Source organism: Octodon degus, unplaced genomic scaffold (genome assembly GCF_000260255.1).
Source record: "Octodon degus isolate 3935 unplaced genomic scaffold, OctDeg1.0 scaffold00137, whole genome shotgun sequence".
In the NCBI taxonomy this organism is placed as follows: Eukaryota; Metazoa; Chordata; class Mammalia; order Rodentia; family Octodontidae; genus Octodon; species Octodon degus.
The window spans coordinates 623,750-633,933 of NW_004524713.1; the positions used below are offsets into that span (position 1 = coordinate 623,750).

At 45.0% G+C, this 10,184-nt stretch overlaps 1 protein-coding gene across 4 annotated transcripts in view; it reads right to left on the reverse strand.

The window, feature by feature from the left end:
• Astn2 (astrotactin 2) overlaps positions 1-10,184 on the reverse strand; it is a 1,030,147-nt gene that overhangs the window by 432,721 nt on the left and 587,242 nt on the right. For all 4 annotated transcript variants that reach the window (XM_023701575.1, XM_012516970.2, XM_023701577.1 and 1 more), the window contains one exon: positions 6,339-6,505. In XM_023701575.1, the coding sequence (XP_023557343.1) occupies positions 6,339-6,505 (167 nt within the window). The remainder of the gene's footprint in view (positions 1-6,338; positions 6,506-10,184) is intronic.

A 10,184-nucleotide genomic window follows, 5' to 3' on the forward strand; every position in this document is an offset into this window, starting at 1 on the left:
CAAAAGTTGACATTAAAACATTCATTGCTAAATATCATAGGTTAAATTCACATTATTCCACCATCCATTAGAGGGAAGAGGGCACAAGGCCTAGCCTAAAAGAAAGGCACTGACGCCAGTCTGGAACTACTCACTCTGAGTCAAAACCAAAACTACTGTCTCCAGTTCCTAGTTCAGCATTGTCTAAAAACCAGAGCAGACTTCAGCTTTGGCAGTGAAAATAAATGACTTCCAACTAACTGCGGCTATTAACCAGGTGGATTTATCTCTTCTCTCTAAACTCACATAAAAGGAGCATTGGACAGATAGGCTATGAATGAATATTTGAGGCAGGACATGCTCTTCGAGGATGGATTTTTAGAATACATATTCACTGAAACCGTGACAGAGATACTTGGAGTTCTCAAGGTCCTTTTCAACTTTACCTCTTACCTGGCTGTGAGATGCCTCCAGGTCTCAGTTTTCTTCTCTAAATGACCTCAGAAACAGTAACACTTCAACAATGTCAGCAAGAGGTGTACACCTCCTGAAAACCAAACCAAACCACAAGTTCCTCTCCCCAGGCAAGGACAATGTACAGTCCACTCTATTTTGTTTTGCTTTATATATATGTTTTTTCCTGTTTACGATGGTTGCCAAGAAACACAGACCTAAATTTACCTCCTGTTGAGCGACTGACATTTCAGACACCTGAGACAGTTTTCTCCCTATCCCTTTCTCTCCTTACAGATGACTCTGATGGTTCATATTAACAGATTTTAGAATACGTGCTGGATTTATGTGGGTAAAGTGAAGCTCTCGTGGAAGTATGCCCAGTAGACACAGTAAAGACACCCACACAAGTGCCATGGACCAACGTGGTTGCTAGGTAACCTGCCCAGGTTTTCCTAGAAGGTGATGCTTCCTCACCTGTAAGATTCTGTCTAAATGCTTCAGCTTAGCACCCAGCGACCTCCTGGGACTCTCTTGCAATGACTCGCTTCTGCCTCCTACACAGGCAGCTGTGGTCTGTCAACATCAGTTAGGGCCAGCTGCTCCATACCCTCTTTACCCTAGGTGGGCAAGGATTTTTTTACTTACCACTTCATCATGAGCACAGAGCAGCTACAATAAACCTTAGGTGGATGGATTCTTTCATTTCAGTGAAATGATTTTAAAGCAGTTCTTGGGTCGAGTAGGACCAAATGGCAACACACACTCATGGCACACACACACACACACACACACGACCAGGATAGTTTCTGCTCATGAGAAGTTCAAACTGAGGCACAAGGAGCCAAGAAAATAGCAAAGTGTCTTAGTCCCTTTCCCATCACTGGAGTGCAAAACCCGAAGCCCACAACTTAAAGGAGGTTACTTTGCCTCGTCGTCCGTCGGTGCAATCCATGGTGAGCTCCAGGGCAGAAACAGGAGGGGAGCAGGGCACAGGACAGCCAGGAAGCAAAGCACACAAGGAGGAGCTGGGGAGGAGGGCACATCCTTCCAGGTGACTCCCAGTGGCCTGTTTCCAAGCAAGCGCTTCCCCCTAACAGCATACGGGCACATTCAGTATTGGGCCCCGATCCAGTCACCATCCAAGCAATGAGGCTTAGCAGGGAATTCTTCTAAAAAAATCTAAACCATAACAGTAACTAACTGAGCAATGGAGCTACCATCCAGAGAAATATAAGGAGTAGGCAGCGTCACTCCTGGAAAAGGCTGCCTCGCCCAGTTAAGGAGAATTTGGCTTCACAAAGATTTGACAATCGGGGCAACTAGTTGGAGTTCATCTGCAAAATGTGGCAAGATTTCATGGGGTGAATTAGAAAGTAAGTATTCCTGTTGCCTACCAAAGGGCTGAAAAGGGAAAAAGACTTCCCTACACCTACCCTGGCTCCACTTGCTAAATTCTAAGCTACTATTTAAATAGTTTCCATTTTAAAAGATGAGTATTTTTATGCTTCCCAGATGAGTATTTTTATGCCTGCACCTCCGATTCCTAACCTCTGTGGAACTCAGAGGGGAACTACTGATGCAGGTGATGCCAACCCAGGAAGATCAGTTGGAGGTGTTCAGGCTGAAGGGCCAGGGACACATGGAGCAGGGTTCAGGAATGATGGAGGAGAAGAGGGGAGACCAGGGAAGCACTTACATCAAAATCACAGAAGCTGAGGCCACGAGGCCTAGTGCAGGAAGCAGGATGTACTTGGAAACACAGCTGGAAAGGTCAGAGCAGGAGCACTGTTTCTAGCCCGCTGTGGTTTATATCCCAATGTTCCCAAGGCCTCAGGCAATCATAGGCAGCCTTTTCTGAGGTGACTTGGTCCTTGGGGTGTGATGAGTCATCAGTTGATTAGTCTACCCATGGGATTATGATGGGATTATGGCTGTGATATTGGGAGGTGAAGCCCAAGAGGAGGAGGTTGGGTGCAGCCTGGCAGGGTCCATGGGCCTCCCTCCTCCTCCATTGCTGTCTTTCTTCCTGCTCCCATGCCATGAGCTGCTTCTCCTCCACTGTGCTCCCTGCTTTGGAGCCAGCCCATTATGGACTGAGCCCTCTACAAACTGCACAGGCAAAATAAACTTTTCCTTCTTTACGTTGTGGGTATCAGATATTATGTCCCTGTGATGAGAAAGCAACTGAGGCACCACGTTGTAATAGTAATTTAATAATTACATATTTAAAGCTGGGACTGGTGGTGTGCTTGTAATCCCAGCACTCAGGAGGCTGAGGCAGGAGGATTGCTGCAACTTTGAGACCAGCCTGGAGTACTAAGTGAGCTTGAGGCCAGCCTGAACTGTATAGCAAGACTATGTCACAAAAAGACAATAGAGGGCCTGGGTGATAGCTTGGTGACCTAAGCACCTGCCTGGCAAGCACAAGGACTTGTGTCCCATCCCTAGTACTGCATGCCATGCCAGTCCCATGCCAAGCCAGCCACTGAAACTGGACGTGGTGGTGCATGCCTATAATCATAGCGCTGGGAAGGCTGAGACAGGAGGGTCACTATGAGTCCCAAGCTGCATAGTGAGACCCTGTACCAAATAAATAAATAAATAAATGATTTTTTAAAAAAAATTAAATGATGATAAATAAATAAATACAAGTTTAGCACCTGCGCTGTGTCAGGCATTGTTGTAAGTGCTGGAGATACGAATTGTGAGCAAAATGTACAATTCTGCAATGGAGTATTTATGTGAGAGGGTCCAATCCCCATAAGACTGATTATTAGTATAGTTTACTGGGAGCTTAATTACGACAGCCGCTGGGCATGTATAATTTCCCAGAGTCCTCATGATGGTGCTATGGTCACTTCTAATTCTGGATGGAAGAACAGAGCTCAGAGAAATAGACTGACTTGCCAACAGACATGATGAGTTGCATCCTGAGAGCAGCAGATCCGGTTAGATCTGGCTTGGTTGGGTTGAAGCACAGGCGCTGGGCTTGAATCCCCCTCCCTGCATCACTTAACAGCTGTGGACCATGAGCAAAGCCCTGAGTCACTCTGTACTTGACTTCAGTCCAACGAAATGGAAAGCATAAGATACCTCGTGGCAGAGTCATTCTGAGAACCACAGGAGCTCACACACAGTGTACTTAGAGTAGTCACGGCACCTAAAGCTGCCAGGACTAGCCAGGCACCAACAGATCCATTAATTCTGCTCCTACCTAGGAAACTCCTACCTAGGAAAGGGCCCAGTGCTCAGAGCCATTTGGGAAGGCTTTCTCCAGGGGGGGTTTTGTTTTCTCTGCTTAATTCAATAGCATCCCACTTCTCTCCCAACTTTCACAAGCACCTGCTAAAAGCCCTCATTGTTTACAGAGCTTCTGACAAGTGTGGGTAACTCCTCATTTGCATCCTTAGTAGCCAATTTCCAATGCGTGTTGAAAGGCAGTTGGTTTTTGGAGGCCTTGGTTTTAATTCCTTTTTTGTGCTTTCTGTCTGTATTGGCTGGGCTTTCAAGGCTCACGCTGTGCTGGGCCCTCTCTCACTTACCACTTTTACACACCATCCACTTCCAGGAACGGCAGTGAGTCGAGCAGCCACAGATCTGGACACCACACTGCCCAGGGCATCTGGTCACCCAGCAAGCAGTGGACAGGCATCGCTAGGGTAATTCACCTTCATTATTACTCAACACACACTCTACCTCTTTGTGGGGCACCATTTCAAAGGAATTTAAGTATTAATGTGAATGGTAATGTACATGTTTGGCACTCACAACACTTCTATAGACAGAAGACATTATTATGCCTATTTTCCACATGATGAAACTGAGGTAGAGATTTTTTTTTTAAATTTTATTTATTTATTTATTTATTCATTTAGAGTGTGTGTGTGTGTGTGTGTGTGTGTGTGTGGCCAACTCAGCCCACCTGGGGGCGGGGCTGGCTGGCATGTGGTGCTGGGGGATTGAACCGAGGTCCCTGTGCTTTGCTTGGCTTAGCTTGTTCTAAGTAGGTGCTTCAGACCACTGAGCCATCTCACCAGCCCTGAGGTAGAGATATTAAGGAGCTTGTTCCTGGTCAGGCAAGAAGGCGGAGAGCCACCCGACTTGCTGTCTGACCTTGAGAGTGTCGCTTAACCTTAAAGAAGTAACAAACGTGAAGTTCTTTGCACTCATCCCAGTGCTCATCCTGGGAAGGGAGGCATCATCAAAATTTTATAAATGAAGAAATAGAAGGTCAAGAGTTGCGAGAGGCTTGCCAGTTGGTGCCTGACAGACAGACAGATGTAGAACTGAGCATACAGGCTGTCTGCTGAGTACAAGGTCTAGTGCGCTCTACAGTATGCTCTGAATAGAAGGTGGTGATCGCTTCTGATGTCAAAATCCATTAGTGCTGTGGCTGCTGCCGTTACTGTTGTTATTTTCCACCGAAGAACACCCACCCCTCCCCAGTACACAGGGAGGAAAGTAACAATGCCAAGAAGCCAGCTGATTCTGCATGCAAGCGGCAGATCTGAGTCCATGCATAATTTACTCAGCATTGCTTTGCAGTCACTTAAGCTGAGGAGAGATGCCATAAATTCTGGCCTGCATACACTAATTTATTTCTTATTTATTTTACTGATACATATCTGGGGCCTCCAGTGAGCTGCTCCAACACCTGCTTGAAGACACCTGCAGCCCCCTGTGTAGCTGGGGCAGGAAAAGAAACCCTGAAATAACTCCTGAACCCTGTGTACCAGACCTGTGCAAGTTAAATTAATTTCCTGGTAAACTGGGATTAAACCTACACACATTCCCATCTCTTTTTGTTGTGATATATATGACAGTAAAGGTTGCTGAGTCTCTTATTCTGCTTTTCTGTTGGCATAATGAGAGCACTGGGCCTGCTTCTCACAGGAGCATGTGGCTGTTTTTCTGAGTCCCAGAATATTATCAAAAGATGAACAAATTTTCCAATGCAAAGATAATCAGAAAGAGAAAGAAGAGGAGAAGAAAAATGCTATCATTTTCTTGAGTGGTTACTGAGGACCACACGCTATGCTCAGTGCAATACCAGCAAGAGGTAACTCCTGCTGCACATATGAAAAACAGGTGAGCTGGAAGAAATCCTAGCCATGCTTCGGTAAAGCTCTCTTCTTCTAGTGGTTAAGCTGGGGCCCATGGAGCAGAAACGACTTGTCCCAGGTACTCAGCAAGTCAGTCCCCATCCTTCCCTCTCTCTTCCATTGTCATACTAATTCTGAAGTTCATTTTGGGAGATCACAAAGCTAGTCCAATGTTAGAGCACCTGCTTAGCATGGACCATCCCTAGTATCACAAAGCAAACAATAACCACAAGCACCTCACTTTGAGGTCTTCCAGAGCCAAAAACTGCATTGCAAGTTCTATCTGCATAGTTCTTTTTACACCTCTGTTTCCCAATTAAATGCCCTTACCTTTAGGGAGAGTAAGGCACGCAGAGAGAGTCTAAACACTGAACTCCCACTGCTAATTTCCTGCAGAATCTAGTTCCAAGCCTGGGCTAAGCATATGAAATTCAATCACTTATGCAATGTATCTAGTGGCTTCTTTGTGGACACCTTCAAGATCTTGGCTTCTGTCTCCAACCTGCACTGACACGGGCCCCAGGAGAGGATGTAGACCTCAGAGGGAGAAAGTTCCGACCCGAGGAAGCAGTCAGGCCAGAGGCTCCACTGACTGCTGGAATTCATCATTTTTTTCTTCATCTATTCTTCTTCTGAATACCCAACAGGTAATGATACTCTCACCTCCTGCCTTCTGGGCTGACACAGAATAGCCATAAAGTCCATTTCCCAGAAGGTTGGCTGCAACCTGGTGGTCTGTAGCTTTGGACCACTTTCCCACACATGCGCTGTGGCTACACAGGCTTGGGTAGAGACACTCACCCACAAAACATGAAGATGGTGCTGGAGCTGGCGTCGTAGGGCAGAGGCAGCGTCTGCTGAAGACACAGCTGCTCGCAGCCGCCGTTAAAGCCATCAGAGCAGTCGATGCCTTTCGAGTGGTCGTAGCAGCCAGAGCCATCCTTCATGGGTTTCAGCTCTTCTGGACACTGCTCAGAGAGGAAACAGCAACAGGTTGGTCACCACACAGGATGTGGCAGGCCCCATCACACGGTCCCCTCCCTCTTTCTGAAAGGGTAGCAACAGAGAAGTGTTCAGAGTCCCACTGGGCTGATAAATAGCTGTGGACATGTCCCATTACCTCTGAGCACTTCAGTGTGCCCCCATCAGATGCAACTTCTGTGACCACATGGTTCCAAAGTTGCAAGAATAAGGAAGGGAGTCACTGTGGACAAAGTGCTGAGAATGCCGGCTCACAGGACAGCTCACAGCAAAGATTAGTTACTGTTAATATTGACAATGATAGCATCATCTTCCTGATTACTTATGCTGTTATTGCCAAGTACAATCTGCTATGAAGTTCACTTACATTCTGCCTTTTTAAAAAGAATCCCTAAGAGTCTAATTTTTAAAGTCCATCTCTTCTCCTTGTCCCTGTGTGACTGATCAAATTACCATGTCTCTGAGTTTCAGTGTCTTCATCTATTAAACAAGCACAACACTAACACCTATACACTAGTTATAAAGCTTAAATTGGATCAGAAGTTCACACACCTTGCTTTAGAACTCACCACTTAGTGTGGTATTTACAAAATATAAACTATCTTTTATCTTCAGTTGATCTCTTCTCCATCCTTGTCCCTTGAGCCCTAAGTGAGATTTCCAATAGGAAGAACCCCTTCTACTCACCTACCGGCCTCTAGTCTGCTTCCTCTAATCCATCCTTCACATGGGTACCCAAATGACATTTCTTGACAGTATCCCCAGCTTGGATACTGGAGTGCTCTTTATGCTGAGAAGCAGGGTCCTCTATAGATGATTGTACACCCTCTGCTAGCCATGTGTACCTTTTCCTTCACAAGCTCACTACTCTTGCCCCCAAGCAAACCCCAGGGATGTCTCACCTTCAGTAGCCCCCACTGAAATACGCTTCTCAGGATGTCTGGCACCCATGGAGTGCTCTGTGAATCTTCTACTATAGGACATGTGGCTAGGAATCTAGTCATCCTTCACTTGATGAGACTGGGCTCATCTTCTCCAGCTCTGCTGATGGAGCTGCCACTTGAACTGTCTTGCTTCAAAACAGAAAACAAGGTACTAGGCTTTTTTAAAAAAAAAAGTTTACATTTTTAATTAATTAATTAAATAATTAATTAATTGTATTTTAGGGAAGATTATGCAGGGTGTTCAGAGTCTCACTACTAGATCAGACTTGTAGTGACCTGCCTATTTATAGCCTCTCAAGAGCTGGGATTACAAGTGTGCGCCACCATGCCCAGTCTAAATTGCCTTCTCAGTGCACCCCAGGGGCCGGGCCAGCATGGAAAGCCTGGGGATTGAACTAGCCCCTGTGCCTGCTTGAAGACACTTTAATCCCCTGAGTTATTTGGCTGGCCCTAATGTTTACATTTTTTTATACTACTTTTTATTTTTTTTCAAAACAAACTAATAGGACAGTTTTAATAATTAATACATTATATATTGTTATCTTCTTAGTGGTTATTCACAGTACAAGATGCAGACATGATATCCTGTCCAAATACTATTAGTACAAATCTTTCTTCTCATTGAATTAAGGGAAAGTAGCTGTATATCTATCCTATATTGTATTTACAGATACAAAATGGTTCTTCCTTTGTATCCGCTTATTTTGTTTAGTTTTGTTAGAAATGGGTATTCCATTGCCATTTAAACATTGTAGGTGTGTGAATTCAGCAAAATAATCCAATATAGTCCAGTAGTTCATAATAGTGGTGGGTTATCCGTAGGACTGACAATGTCAGAATTTGTTGACTTGAGCCTTTCACAGCTCAGTATATTAATATGGCTTTACTTTTTATAACTTGGTTTTATACTTTTCTACTGGATGGTTAAGACTAAGATAAAGCAAGATGTATATAACAAGAAATGTAACTTTTGTATCCGACAAGGTCAGTCAAATTCCTTCAGCATTTACTGTGAAACCCTGTATAGCAGTTTTTAGATCTTTTGTCAGTGTCAGCGATGTGGATGAGTCATGGCCATTGCTTGACCAATTTGCTCTCTGTGAAAGCCTGAGAGAATGTTTTCTCTCCATGTTACTCTCCTTACGTCATTGACCATTTTGCTCTGTGGCCCCATAATCTCCTTGATCAGAAAATTTGGGACACTCCTGAGTTACATGATGTTACAGTAGAGGTTCTCCTATGTCCCAAGTCTTCACTGACCTTGAAAGCTAAGGTCAAAATGTTGGCTGTCTTTTCAGTCCTTCTATTTTTCTAATTTTTGGTCTGTAAAAGGTGCTAGGTTTTAATGTTCATCATCTTCCCCACACTGGCTGTGGACAAAGATTAACACAGAGCCCAGCACCTCTTGTCCATTGCTGGACACAGCTGATTAAAATGCCTTCCCTGAATGCCTCTCCCAGCCAACAGCCTGAACCCCCTTTCCCCAAGCCATCCTCCAAAATGACATCAATAACAAAACACACACACACACACACACACCAAAAAATTAATTTCCAGCAACCACCACAACAAAAAAAGAGGTCAGCCCTCCTGGAAATTAAATTTTGCCTAAGAAGAATTTGTAATTACAAATTCAGGAGAGAGTTCTTGGAGCCATTTGAGACTGGCGCCAGTAAGGGTGATGGAGAAAGTAGGTTATAAATGGCCTTTGTCAAGCTGCAGAAAGGTTATAAAACTGCTACATTTTGTGCTTAAAAAAGAAAAATCAATTTTCCCTGTGAGTGTACATATTAATACAATCTCACAGGCAGCCCTTGCTTGCCTCTAAACAGGCACTGTCAGACAGAAGGGTACCTGGTCATGAGACTCTTTGGGGCCACTGGCCAGGACAAGGGACTGAGCTCTGTCTGTCTGCAGAGGTTCACTGAAGAGCTCTGAGCCTTCTCACCAGGTAACAGGAGAGTCCTGGGCATGGTGGCCAGTATAGTTCTTTCCATCCCCCACTGAGCTCTGGCCAGTTGTGTTCTGTAAGTACTAGCTGTAAGCCAGGTGTTGTCTAAGCATTCCATTACCTTCCCATATTTACTGAGTCCTTAGAGTGAACCCATGGAGAAGAGTCCCAAAGATGGCCCTGTCTGGAGCCCTGGAACCTGAAACTTGTGAATGTTACCAACTCGGGTAAATGTTTCACAGAAAGGATTGATCTAAAGCTCCAGAGAAGACTATCTTGGATTCTCCAGGTTGGTTCAAATACCATCATATATGTCCTGACAACAGAGGCAGGAGGAAGTTACCAACAGTGAGAAAAAGGAAACAGGTAGACCAGAGAGAGAGTGATGTGTGGTGGCCCTAAACCACAGCTATGGCAATCACCAAAAACCAGAAGAGGAAAGGTGTAGATTTTACACCAGGGTCTCCAGAGGAAGCAGGACATGACCGATAAGCACATGACAGAAGAGATAGTGTGTGACTTCCAAGACTAGGTTTAAAATAACGAATCAGTCTGTCACTCGCTCTCTGTCTTTGTCTCTCTGTCCCTGATTCTGTCTCTCTCTGTTTTTCTGTCTGTCTGTCTGTCTCTGTCTGCCTCTGTCTCTGTCTGTCTGTCTGTCTGTCTCTCTCTGTCTCTCTTTCTCTCTGTCTATGTGCCTCTCTGTGGGTCTCTCTCTCTCTCTCTCTCTCTCTCTCTCTCTCTCTCTCTCTCTCTCTCTCTCTCTCTCTC